The 14,078-nt window shown below is 46.5% G+C and overlaps 2 protein-coding genes across 3 annotated transcripts in view; one reads left to right on the forward strand and one right to left on the reverse strand.

The window, feature by feature from the left end:
• The window catches only part of LOC149449523 (endogenous murine leukemia virus Env polyprotein from Emv-2 locus-like), a 37,616-nt gene extending 29,225 nt beyond the window's left edge, over positions 1-8,391 (forward strand). The window contains exon 2 of one of the 2 annotated variants that reach the window (XM_089693146.1): positions 5,634-8,391. In XM_089693146.1, coding sequence (XP_089549272.1) covers positions 5,797-7,221 — 1,425 coding nt within the window. In that variant the 5' untranslated portion in view covers positions 5,634-5,796 and the 3' untranslated portion in view covers positions 7,222-8,391. Of the gene's footprint in view, positions 1-5,629 lie in introns of both variants that reach the window. The other variant, XM_089693147.1, reaches the window with a different exon arrangement.
• Positions 1-14,078, reverse strand: part of LOC149449524 (transient receptor potential cation channel subfamily M member 2-like) — an 80,626-nt gene that overhangs the window by 2,302 nt on the left and 64,246 nt on the right. The window contains exon 14 of the mRNA XM_089693145.1: positions 13,159-13,288. Coding sequence (XP_089549271.1) covers positions 13,159-13,288 — 130 coding nt within the window. The remainder of the gene's footprint in view (positions 1-13,158; positions 13,289-14,078) is intronic.

Raw genomic sequence — 14,078 nt, forward strand, 5'->3', positions numbered from 1 at the left:
CTTCTTCTGGGGGGATGTGCCGCCGCCCTACCTGTCCCACCGATCACAGCCACGGATGTCAGTTGCCGGGTCACAGCCGATCGTTACCAGCTATGTCCCGGCGATCGGCGGCAATAGCTGACAGAGAGCACAGCTGCAGTAGCTGTGCTTTCTGTCAGTTCCCTGACAGCTCCAGGACACGCTGATCGGGACAGAAGAGTTTCACTCTCCCGATCAGTGGTGTTCCCTGCAGTACACACCCCCGCCCCCTAGTAAAACACTCCCCTGTCATGGAAATTTTGTATTGTTGGTCGAACTTTAAATGTGTCATATATTCGTGTTATTCATATGTCTCTCGTGTGGCTTAATTAAAGCTCTGAAGGCTGCAATTGGGCCATGTGCATGTACAATGTATGTATTACAGTACTCAGCTTGGTAATGGATGAGATGGCAGATCTGCGCTTATAGACCGGCGTGTATACCACCACGGCATTCGATGCGAATGTCGCTGGCAGTAGACCGTGGGCCTGTATCCACATATCAGCAGCATAGTACCACATGGGCTTCATAACGCAAGGCGCCAAGCGGTGTGAACTCCACGTGTAGGCTTATGCATATCTTACAACCCATTACCAACTTGAAACTGTATCTTGGATGGATGTGTTTTAATAAAGATCGTACCGGGCCCATCCAGGTACAGACTGGTGTTTAGCTTAGGGAATACTTGTACAAAGGATTTGCATGCCAATGGGAGCTAGTAGGACAGGAAATATGACCTCAGATGGCTCATGGGGGGGAAGGGGAGGAAGTCTGCTGACCTCAGAAGGCTCATGGGGGAGGACCAGTGATAGATAATAGGAAAGGCTATGCTCCAATCGGAATGTACATCCTGTGTATAGGCACTCCCCATTGCATTGTTCGGTGGGAGGGGATTGACTTTATTCATGTGGGGGGCATGTGTGTATTTTTAATAAAACCAGGGGCTGAGTCTGAAACCGGCCCTTATGTGAATTGCAACACTAGCCTTAGAGTGTCGTGTGATCATTCTAGGGCAACGGAGCTCCAATTCCCCCACATTTCAACAGAGCTAAAGTATTTGGATGGGCAGGAATCGTGTAATTTAGCTGCAGTCGTGGTAAGCGAGATTCGCACAGCTTTATGGGGGATTTCTGCGCATCCAACTGCGAGTACTCACGGTAAGGAGAAATTTGTTAAAGCGAATTTCCAAGACAGTTTGGCGAGCCTGGTGGATACTAACGCGTATTCTTGCATAGCTAACCAAGTACGAGGGGGGAATGAGCCATCATGAACTAGCAAAAAGTATGCCGGCACATTTCAGGTCTCTCTGCCATTAAGAGGATCGCTTTTTGCACGTTCGTGTGGCTGATTTCGCTCTCTGTTAGCTAACAAGAATTACCCCTTAGCAAGGACCTAGTTTTTTGTCCTAAACTCTTGATTTGTGGGTGAAAGACAAGGGTTTGTCTCTGCTGAGAGCAGCAGAGGGGTGGGTTTGGTTGGCTGGATTTGGTCAAGTTAAAAAAAAAAAAAATCTTCCAACCAAAAATTAAACGGGTATATGTTTTAGCGGGTAAAAGTTGTTGCATAGTGTTAGGTAAGTATTTGCGGGTTGTAGGTACTGTGGTAATTGCTCTACCCCCCTCCACGTGAGGTAATTATTACAGTGCTGAAAGGTTTAGGTTAATTGTTAACTGTTGTAAGATCTTTGTATGTAGTCTGTGCAATGTTTTGTGGTACTACTGCTCCCAGCAAGCATGCAGCAGGGGGTCCTTTCTGTTTGGTACTACTGCTCCCAGAAAGCATGCAGCAGTGGGTCCTTTCTGTTACATGTGCATGTTAGTGTGATATGTTGGTGTTTTATGTCTGTTCTGTGATCGTGCCAAATTGTGTTGTATGTGTACTTCATATTGTTGTGTAATTGTCCAGTGTATGTTCTGTCCAAAAGTCTGTTTTATGTAAGAGGTTAGAGGCAATTTTGAGGCTAGAGTCTGCCGTGTGCTCCTCTGTGGGGGGCCATTCTAGTGTTACCATGTGCTTCCCTGTGGGGGGTCATTTTCTTGACTAACCACATGTACTCCTTTTGTTTGGTGGCAATTTTGTTAATGACCATGTGCTTTCCCTGTTGGTGGCCATTTTGTTGACTACCACATGTGCAGTAATCTCTATGCAATGTGCATGAAGTTTCCTATATGCATTTGACCCATATTGTGTTTTTAATCCAAATTTTTTACAGTTTCATTTGTTTGCTTTTAGCTTTAAATTTGCGTATTGCCAGCCAATTTAAAGTGTGTTAAGCGAGTTTTCCCTTCACGTGTTCCACATTTAGTGAGCGCGGTGAAGTCTGGGTTTTTGCACATAGATTTCTTGTATAGTGATTATGTTTTTCTTGTGTTTTTCCTGTTAAAAGTAGTTCCTTATTGTAAAGCGGGTTTGTTTTAAGCTGCTGTGTCACGTGTTTCACGTCCAGCAGACTTTTTGTGTAAACGGTTCTAGGTGGTTGCAGTGAAGATTGCGTGTGTAGCGCAGATCGTTTAGCGGTGCTGGTATGAGTGATTTTTGCGTCAGCAACAAGGTTACTTTTGGCGCAGTTTTTCGGTTTACCTCTGTGTAATTGTTTTACTGTGAAACGTCCCGTGTTTTTCATAAGGATCCACTTTGTCCTTTTTAACAGTTTTTCAGGTTGAAAAAGGGTTTTTCTGTGTGTATTAGGAAAGTTTTTTTCTTTACACAAATTTCCTAAAGGTCAGTTAGCAGGTTTCTGGCCAACCAGTGACCCCTAAGTAACATCCAAGAACCCCTCTTTTTGTTTTGACTTGTGTTAGCTACTGTGTGCAGGAAGAGAAAAGCCACTTTCATCATTGTGCGGTGTGGCCTGCCAAACACAGTGGGTGATGAGAACCACATAAATTACGCTGTGCGATTGGGCGGTCCAGGGAAGTATAACACTTAGCCTGGTTACCACAAACACTTCGGGTGGTCAGGATCACATAAATTGCGCTGTGGGAGTGGGAGGTGTGCTCTCAGTCTGACCGCCACTTGATGCGCTTCGGGTGATCGATAAGAATCACATAAATTACGCTGTGCTGGGAAAGTGGCGGAATCAGGCCTCTCGGTAGGATCCCACCGAGTGCTCCAGGGGGTAAACAGGTACCCGGACGCGGGATATATACCAGTGACTAGTCACGATGGGCAGTAGTCAGTCCATGAAGTGAGTGGGGGAACCAGCCCTCTTCAGGGTAAGGACAGCTGCACAACTGATGAAGGTGAGTTTGGGGGGGAAGTCTACAGAACCCCTCAAAAGGTGGAATAAATGGTCGAAGGGTACCAGATGGGAAATTCCCCGGGAAGGTACATTTGACGCATGGAGGTGGGAAAAATTCATCTCTGAATTTGAACCACGGATGCAGGCGTCAGAACTAGAGATCGCACAGCTATGGCTGCACAGGTCAATCCAATTAGGGAAGCATGGCATACATAAACTGGTGTCTGTCCGGAAGAACCAAGTGATGTATACCTGGCCTCCAGAGGGAATAAAACAGGAGGATCCAGTGTCAGAGGTGGAGGAAGCTCTTTCAGGGCTGACTCTACTAAGGCAGGCAGGATCAGGGTCTGCTGGGGTTCCCCAACAACCAACAGTGGCTGAGATAAGTATAACTGCACCTGTCTCTTCTGTTAGTGACGTCACTCTTGATGTACCTTCTGTGTCTTCTGTATCTATGCCTCAGCCTCTACCTCTACCTCTCCCTTCTTCCTGCTTCACCCCAGCTCCTTCTGTTTCCAACTATGAAGCCTACTCAACAACCGATTTGCAGACTATCTGTGAATCAAGGGGAATAGACACCCGGTTAAGAAACAGGGCGGATTGCATCAAAGCGCTACGAACCACTGATCAGACCCCTGCCCCCCAGCTATACCCTGATCTGAGGGACCTCAAACCTGAAGGTGCAGTAAGCGAGGTGGTTAATCTAAGCCCACCGATGAAGCTGGGTCAGCCCTTGCACTCTTCCCGGACCGAGGCCTATCCAGTCAGAGTGCAGCAATTTGAAGGTCCTCCCAATGCACAGGGGGAATGGACTTTAGGGGAACGGGTAGTTTGGCATGTCCCCTTCACCCCGGCAGAGATCCGCACTATTCTGGCTGAGCTCCCGGACTATCGAGTCAATCCGAGAGGATTTGCTCGAATGTTTGGACAAAACCAGTTCAGCTATGGTATGAGCGGGTCAGATTGTGCGCAGATCCTGCGGGCTAAGGTGGGCATGGAAGTGGCCAGTACAGTGATTGCAGGGTGCTCTATAACCACGCATGAGGAGATGACTTCAGGGGGCAAAGAGTTCTGTACACAGCTAAAGGCAAAGCTTCCAGAAATGTATGGTGCTACCTCTACTACGGACATGATGAAGCTCACCCAGGGTCCTAATGAGGAAAGCGCCTGTTTCTGGCGCCGTCTCAAGCAGACGGCACTGGATGCGGATCTGGAAGTTGGACCTGATGCTCCAACTGAAGGGGTAAAGGTGACCGCGACGCACATTCTGTTGCGGGCCAAATTTTTGGAAGGCATCAATATTAAAATTCGGGAAAGGCTGGTTCTGGCCCGACCCGAATATAATGAGATGTCTATCCCTGCTATCCTTTCCACTCTTGCGGCAATAGAGAGGGAAATGGATAGAAGAAAACAAGACAAGGCCAAAGTTCTTATGTCCCAGACCCCACACGAAAAACCAAGGGATCTGGGTCACAGGAAGGATAGGCCCCCACCCAGGTGCTTCCAGTGCCACCAAACGGGGCACATGAGGAGGAGCTGTCCCCAATTACCTAAAGGTCGGTGGCAGTTCATTCCTGATGAGTCCTCCGCCCCTATGACCACCATGGTAAGTAACTCCTATGAATTCTCATAGGAAGTTGACAAATCGGTGTCGGCCCAGATCCATCTTTTTCTAGAGGAATTAAAATATCCCCTCCCTTGCCTCACCGACACCGGTGCAGCAAGAACGGTCCTGCGAAAACAGGAGATCCAAGGCAAGGTACCCCTCTCAGGGGAAAGCCCTCCTAACCCCCACTAACCTCACTATCAAACGATGCACTATTCTTAACCCAGCTTCTCTTCTTCCTGTGTTGGAAGATGAGAAGGGGGGGAGGACAGCAATGACAGTGCTGAATTTTGCAACACGACTAACAATACTAACACCTCTCCTGCTAACATGTCTTCTTTGTCCACTACTAACCTCTCTTCCAAAGGACACGACTGCATTTCTTTGGTGGAACTGGAGTCAGCGGCTACACACCCCGTATCATCCCGAGAGTAGCGGTAAGGTTGAACGTCTTAACGGAATCCTTAAAAACAGGATCTCCAACATCATGGCCGATACCCAAAAACCTTGGCCTGAGTGTCTCCCCATTGCCCCCTATTCCATCCGGAATGCCCCTCGGCAACCACATGGGCTGTCACCCTACGAGGTGTTGTTTGGGGGACCTCCCAAAAACAGGGTTGTACTTTCCTCAACAGTTGTCATCTTTGCATTCACAGCTTACAGGTTATGTGCAATCTCTGCAACGGGAGCTGCAGAAGATACACCATCGGGTTCGCGAATCGCTCCCCGATCCAAATGCAATAACAGGTGTTCTTTCTATTGAGCCAGGTGATTGGGTCGTCCTAAAGAAACATCAAAGAACCGGACTCGAGCCACGGTTCACCGGACCATACCAAGTCCAGCTGACGACACCTACCTCACTCAAGCTCGAGGGACGAGACAACTGGGTGCACGCAAGCCACTGCAAGAAGCTTTTCAGCTACACCAGAGAATGAGGGGTGTCATTTTCCTTTTTCTTTTTGTTTGTATGTCATACATGTGTGTGAACAGAGGAAAAGACGGCAGATACCCCAACCTTTTATTTAAAATGCACCTGCGTTTAGCCAGAACCGCCAACAAAACCAACTGTTGGGTATGCTCTAAGCCCCCACCCAGTCATCACATGTCCGCAATGGCCGCTGTTCATGCCCTATATGACATCCGCGTCGGCATGAAAAAGCAAGGGACCCCTGGTCAGCCCCCACGTAGACATTTGTCGGTAGAACTTAATGACACATTTTTAGCAGGTAACATCAGTTTTAGCACCAATATTAGCTCTAGCTCCTGTAGGACCCTCGTCAGTCCATTATGGGTAACTGGGCAGCTAGGCAGCCCTCAGGTGTGCTTTAACATCAGCTTTGGCACAGGTAACAAGTTTGTTGGGACTACCACCTGTGAGGGAGGTATAACTGTCAATCTGACTAACCAGACTTCCCTTCTGAGTAACCACACTGACCGACCAGACCACGTGTGTTGGAAGGACGGATGTGATGTGCAGACTGAGGGAGCAATCCCCCAGTCTGTGCAACTGTTGCTCAGTGCCAGAGGCCGAACGAGGAACTCCTCCTGCTCTGCTCTGACAGGTCCATACTATTTTCTGTGTGGTTCGGCAGCCTATAGAACATTTCCCCAGAACGCGAAAGGTTCGTGTGCCCTCATAAAGCTAGTCCCCGCATCCTATGTAGTGATGGATCATGAAGAGTTGATGGTCCACAAGAAGGTAAGGATGGCAGGGAGAGTTCGCAGAGAGCTGTTCTCTGAGGGCGACCAGGCATGGGCTTGGTTCCCCTCATGGACAGGACGGGGAATAGAACTTATGAAGCGCCTGAACAATTTTTCTGTCATCGTGGATAGTATGTTTAACGAGACCGTAGAGGCTGTCAGAGAAATTGCCCAAGAACAACGGCAGATGGGAATTTTAGTGCTTCAGGAGAAGATGGCCCTTGATTATCTTTTAGCCGCCAAAGGGGGGTTCTGTGAGTTCATCGGAGAGGATTGTTGTACTTGGATAGAAGACACCGATGACAAGGTCCAGGCCCATATGGACAAAGTTAGTGAACTACAGGGAAAAGCTAGAGCTATAGCTAGTGAGGGTTGGAATCCGTTCAAGGGTCTGGGAGGATTGGGAGATTTCCTGTTCTCCATCGGATCTTGGTTGAAGGAAGTGGGAGTGTATGTCCTGATGCTTCTCTTTTTCATCTGCCTTTTATATGCCGCGGTGAGATGTTCCTGTTGCCTCATCGACCGTGTAAGCCAAGCTCGGGCAGACGACTACATCTCCATGCCCGCTCCTGGGATCCCACTCCAACCACTGATCGGAGGAAGTCCTCACCAACCAACCACCTTCTCTACAGATTACGTCCTGGCTTCCCTCTAATTTATCTCTCTGAAGACCACATTCTCCAAGACCTTCAAGCAAGCTTCAAGCCTCATCATGGTTTGTGTCTGCGATTTGGAAAACTGTCTGGGTCGAGACCAGCCTTGTGTGGCCCCGTCTGCAGGGGCAATTTGAGAATCTGTTGCTGGATCTCCCCAGACCACCGTGGGATCACAAGCCTTATTCATACCACAAGTCTGTTTGTGGTTTTTGCAAGAGCCTTCCTGTAGTGAAGGTTCCAACACTCTTGAGGATCATTGCTTCAATCAAGCCTGTTTGCGTCGAGTCTGCGTCGGGTCTTGTTGTTTCAGGTACCCCGTGGAGCTTTATTCTCAGGGACAACTACAGGAACTCTTTGAGGTTTGAGACTACACCCATCAAGCTGAAGAAGATCAAGAAGGGACACGAGGAGAATATGATAAAACAGGAGGGAATGTCATGGAAATTTTGTATTGTTGGTCGAACTTTAAATGTGTCATATATTCGTGTTATTCATATGTCTCTCGTGTGGCTTAATTAAAGCTCTGAAGGCTGCAATTGGGCCATGCGCATGTACAATGTATGTATTACAGTACTCAGCTTGGTAATGGATGAGATGGCAGATCTGCGCTTATAGACCGGCGTGTATACCACCACGGCATTCGATGCGAATGCCGCTGGCAGTAGACCGTGGGCCTGTATCCACATATCAGCAGCATAGTACCACATGGGCTTCATAACGCAAGGCGCCAAGCGGTGTGAACTCCACGTGTAGGCTTATGCATATCTTACAACCCATTACCAACTTGAAACTGTATCTTGGATGGATGTGTTTTAATAAAGATCGTACCGGGCCCATCCAGGTACAGACTGGTGTTTAGCTTAGGGAATACTTGTACAAAGGATTTGCATGCCAATGGGAGCTAGTAGGACAGGAAATATGACCTCAGATGGCTCATGGGGGGGAAGGGGAGGAAGTCTGCTGACCTCAGAAGGCTCATGGGGGAGGACCAGTGATAGATAATAGGAAAGGCTATGCTCCAATCGGAATGTACATCCTGTGTATAGGCACTCCCCATTGCATTGTTCGGTGGGAGGGGATTGACTTTATTCATGTGGGGGGCATGTGTGTATTTTTAATAAAACCAGGGGCTGAGCCTGAAACCGGCCCTTATGTGAATTGCAACACTAGCCTTAGAGTGTCGTGTGATCATTCTAGGGCAATGGAGCTCCAATTCCCCCACATTTCAACAGAGCTAAAGTATTTGGATGGGCAGGAATCGTGTAATTTAGCTGCAGTCGTGGTAAGCGAGATTCGCACAGCTTTATGGGGGATTTCTGCGCATCCAACTGCGAGTACTCACGGTAAGGAGAAATTCGTTAAAGCGAATTTCCAAGACACCCCTCACACAGATAACCCTTCCCTGAAAAATAAACTTAACCCCTTCCTCCCCAGTGTCATTAGCACAGTGTCAGTGTTTTTTTTTTTGCACTGATCACTGTATTGGTGTCACTGGGGATGTCAGTGACCCCAAGTCAGTACCCCCCAATGTCAGAATGTCCGCCCGCAGTCCCGCAGTCCCGCCATTAGTCGCTGGTCACTGCCATAAGTCCCTAATTGCCTCCATAAGTCGCTGATCGCCGCCATTATTAGTATAAAAAAAACTAAAAATCCCAGTATCTTTCCCGTCATTTGTAAACGCTATAACTTTCACGTAAACCAATTAATTTACACGTATTTGGGTTTTTTTTTAGCAGAGACATGTCGCAGAATGCATTTTGGCAGAAATTTATGACTAAATTTAATTTTTAATTTTTTTTTTACTGGACATGTTTTATAGCAAAAAGTCCAAAATATTGTTTTTTTTCCTCAACATTTTTTTATAGCGCAAAAAATAAAAACTGCACAGGCAATCAAATACCACTGAAAGGAAGCTCAATTTGTGGGAAAAAAAAGTATGTAAATTTCATTTATGTACAGCATTGCATGACCGCGCAATTGTTAGTTAAACTATCGCAGCGCTGTATAGTAAAAACTTGGCGTAAATTGCAGTATCTATACCATAATTTGTAGACGCTATAACTTTCACACAAAGCAATCAATATACACTTATTGGGATTTTTTTTACCAAAAACATGGAGCAGAATACATTTTGGCCTAAATTTATAACTAACTTTGAGTTTACTATATATTTTTATAGCTGAAAGTAAAAAATATTGTTTTTCTTCAAAATTTTTGGCCTTTTTTTGTTTATAGCGTGAAAAATAAAAACCGCACAGGTGATCAAATACCACCGAAAGAAAGCTCTATTTGTGTGAAAAAAAGGACGTACATTTTGTTTGGGTGCAGTGTTGCATGACCGCGCAATTATCAGTTGCATTAGTGCAGCACCGAGTAGCAAAAAGAGACCTGGTCATTAAGGGGGGTAAATCCTCTGGAGGTCAAGTGGTTAAAACTGAACACATAATAACTACACAGGCTCTGTGGCTGATTGAGGTGGTAATTAAACTTACTTGGTGCCTTATCTGCATTAACCTCCCTAGCAGTCTGATTATGTCCATATTTCTGTGCTCAAAGCGGTACATTTTTTTGCATGGAAATATGTTGTTTTTGTTTATTGTAGGCCTGTAATTTTTAGGAATAACTCACTGAAATCTGTCCGAACAAGAGTCTAGTAAACATCCCGGGTATGATAAAATTTGAAACACAAAATCATAAATTATAATATAATAAATAATCATAAAAAATAATAATATAATAATAATAAATTTAATTCAATAATATAATCAAACCAAAAACACTGAAATGTGAAATATAGTGCCAAGTTCGCACATCACTGAGCAAAGTCGCAGAATCGTTTTCAGTGTCTGATGATGAATTTCCCCCACCAATCATTATCACTCAATTCTGCAAGTGGTTCTGATTTACTATCGCTGTTCTCTAGCCGGTCTACAACCGCTTTTGACCTAAAGGGACGCTTTTTGGACGCCATGGACGTTTCTCAGTTTCCAGGCAGAAAGAACAGTAAAAATGCAGGCAGGGCGCAGGACAAAGCACTCGGGACAAAATGTATGTGAAATGGTTTGATACAGGAATGTTATACTATGTGATTTTAGTGTATTTAGTGAATGTCACTTTTAACATTTTTCCGAATTTTCCGCCAGTTCCATCCTCCGTATGTCCCGATGACGCAGGGAACGGAACCCGGAAGACGGATGCCGGCATTGGCCGGAGGAGATGGCCGGGGACACTGCAGGGGGGACATCGCGGGAGCGAAGGACAAGGTAAGTACTGGAGGGATCCCAGAGCAATGCTGTAGTGTATTCCCGAGTGTAACTTGGGGGGGGGGTTACCGCTTTTGGTACTGAATGTTAACCCCGAGCTACACTCAGAAATACCGCCAGGGGGGTTAAATTAGTCTCAGAACCTGTGTAATTATATATGTTCGGTTTTAAAGGGATGAGGTGACAACCCTAACTAGCGAACATAGAGGGAAAGTAGCAGAAGCAGAGGAAGATGGTTGCCATGGGTAACAGAACTGTAGGGGGATCCTTAAAATCAGGGTTAGTGTGGTAATGATGCAGGGTACTGGTATACAGGAGGGAAGGAACACTCACAAGCAGCTATAGTTGAGGAAGGAGGAAGGGATTCTTGATGTATAGAGGCAGATCTGAATTTGGTGTGAATAAACTGAAACTGGGAATAATATCTCTGACCAGACTTGGAGCAGAGGCTGAACAAAGTTTGGTTCATATCTCCCTTGTCTGAGTAGAAAGAGCACATCAGTAATACAATCTAACATCACCTGCTGGGAGCAAGCTGAGTACTATTCAAAGAAGTAAGTTGTGTCATCTTCCAACAACCACACCAAAGACTCAACCTCTGGCACACTAAGGAGTGAAAACATCATGGCCAGGGGTGGACTGACAACTCATGGGGCCCCCGGGCAATAGGGAATCATGGGGCCCCTGTGTCCTCGCCCACACTCAAACCACACCCAAAAAAGCCTATGAAAGGTACCAGGTTCATCTCATGGGGTCCCCTACTGACCCCGGGCCCTCAGGCAGTGCCCGAGTTCCCAAATGGTCAGTCCGCCCTTGATCATGGCCATTAGATGTTAACATACAAAGCTAATTCAGAACAAATCTGAACCAAAGGCTATACTCCAAATGAATATCTGCCCTGATCAACTAAGATATGTGCTACCAAAATGCAATCCAGCAAAATCAGGCAGCAAAGGTCTTTATTCCCTAATGCCAATTCCACACAACCGATAGCCTTCCCTAGAAGCATCTCAACATAAAGGACAGCAAATACTCAGAGCAAATACTTTCCAGTTCCCAAGTTGATCTGGTTGTTAGTGGGCGTCAGTGTTATGTCAGCAGCAAGGATGGCCAAATCTGTAGCTACACTCAGGAAACTAGGACCAAACTATATACAGAAAAGTAAAGGTATTAATAGCAAAACAAAACACATGCAAACACCAACAAAACAGCAAACATCAAGATATGAGTGAACCATAAAGCAAGTGACAAAATGCTTAACTAGCAACCTAACAGAGTAACTAAAGCCTAACAAACTACCTATATACAATATGTACAAAACGAGGAGCACTGGTAACCAGAGTAAACTGGAGAGGCAGGGAACAGATGGGAAGGGGGAACCAAGATTGGGATCAGGAACACAGAGAGCAGCAAGGCCTAGGATACAAGGCAGGAGCCAGGGGCGGACTGACAACTCATGGGGCCATCATGCCCCATCGTTGGTGTCAGTGGGGTGGGGGGAATAGTGCCCCATTGTTGGTGTCAGTGGGGGTGGGGAGGAATAGTGCCCCATCATTGGTATCAGTGGGAGGAATAGTGCCCCATCATTGGTGTCAGTGGGAGGAATAGTGCCCCATCATTGGTGTCAGTGGGAGGAATAGTGCCCCATCATTGGTGTCAGTGGGAGGAATAGTGTCCCATCGTTGGTATCAGTGGAAGGAATAGTGCCCCATCATTGGTGTCAGTGGGAGGAATAGTGCCCCATCATTGGTGTCAGTGGGAGGAATAGTGCCCCATCATTGGTGTCAGTGGGAGGAATAGTGCCCCATCATTGGTATCAGTGGAGGAATAGTGCTCCATCATTAGTATCAGTGGGAGGAATAGTGCCCCATCGTTGGTTTCAGTGGGAGGAATAATGCCCCATCGTTGGTGTCAGTGGGAGGAATAATGCCCCATCATTAATATCAGTGACACCAATGATGGGGCACTATTCCTCCCACTGACACCAATTACACTTGCTGACCCCTGTTCCAGTATGGTGCTGCTGCAGCCAGCATATGTGGTTGCAGCAGCACCTCTGCAATGCACACTTACCGGCCGCTCCCTCACTCGATCCTGTTTCCTTATAGACAGTAAGTTGTAATGAGTAGGACCCTCATATCTCCTGTTTCCTAATAGACAGTAAGTTGTAGTGAGTAGGAGCCTCATAGCTCCTGTTTTGCATTAGACTGCATGCGGTAATGAGAATGAACCTTATACCTCCAGTTCTTCATTAGATGTAAGCTGTAGTGATCGGGACCCTCATACCTCCTGTTCTCTATTAGATGTAACCTGTAATGATCGGGACCCTCATACCTCCTGTTCTCTATTAGATGTAATCTGTAATGATCGGGACCCTCATACCTCCAGTTCTTCATTAGATGTAATCTGTAATGGTCGGGACCCTCATACCTCCTGTTCTCTATTAGATGTAACCTGTGATGATCGGGACCCTCATACCTCCTGTTCTCTATTAGATGTAATCTGCAATGATCGGCACCCTCATACCTCCTGTTCTCTATTAGATGTAACCTGTGATGATCGGGACCCTCATACCTCCTGTTCCCTATCAGATGTAATCTGTAATGATCGGGACCCTCATACCTCCTGTTCTCTATTAGATGGTAAGCTGTGATCTTAACACATTTATGTTACCTGCAGCTCGCTTCTCATAAATGTCTGCAAGTGCTGTCATGTCCTCTATTTTTTTGGTATCTTCCTCCTCTTTATAGAGAGCCTTCAGGATCTTGGTGCAGGCCAAGGCTCCAGCTACATTATCCTCAGCCTGTAGGGAAGAGAAAATAAAAATCAACCCCCTGCATGACACCCATGACACCACATCTACAAGTAATGGTTGTTACACCTTCTGGATAATATCTGCAACATAAAACTAAATTAACCACTTCCAGTCCACTTTCCCCCCCTTCCAGTCCAGACACTTTCACCCCCTTCCAGTCCAGACACTTTCCCCCCCTTCCAGTCCGGACACTTTCCCCCCCTTCCAGTCCGGACACTTTCACCCCCTTCCAGTCCGGACACTTTCCCCCCTTCCAGTCCGGACACTTTCACCCCCTTCCAGTCCGGACACTTTCACCCTCTTCCTGTCCGGACACTTTCACCCCGTTCAGCCTCTTCCCACAAATTCTGACCGAAATACACCGGTCGATATAGGCAACTCAAATGGGAGATGAATATGTGCAGATCATGGAACCAGCAATCCTCATCCAGACAGATATCAATCCTCCTCTCAAAGATCTAAACAGATTCTAAAAGACTCCCATCCAATGTTTAGAGAAGGAATAAAAAAAGAAGACCACTCTCAGTGTAGTAGTTAGATAATAAAGTCACCCTGTTTATTACAAGTTACTCGTACATTGTATTGGATGACTCTGTTCCCAAAATCCATTCACTATATCCCTCTGCTCCTCCCAAACATTTGTATATTGTGCCCTCACTGCTTCCTTCACCCCTCTATGGCACCCACCGCCTCCTCCTATTACTCCACTCTCCCACTGACCCGAACACCTCCACTAGTAGTTTCTCACGCTCCTGCACATCCCGCTCCCATGCCACCT

Source organism: Staurois parvus, unplaced genomic scaffold (genome assembly GCF_062004578.1).
Source record: "Staurois parvus isolate SC_StPar_1 unplaced genomic scaffold, SC_StPar_1.0 ptg000615l, whole genome shotgun sequence".
Classification (NCBI taxonomy): domain Eukaryota; kingdom Metazoa; phylum Chordata; class Amphibia; order Anura; family Ranidae; genus Staurois; species Staurois parvus.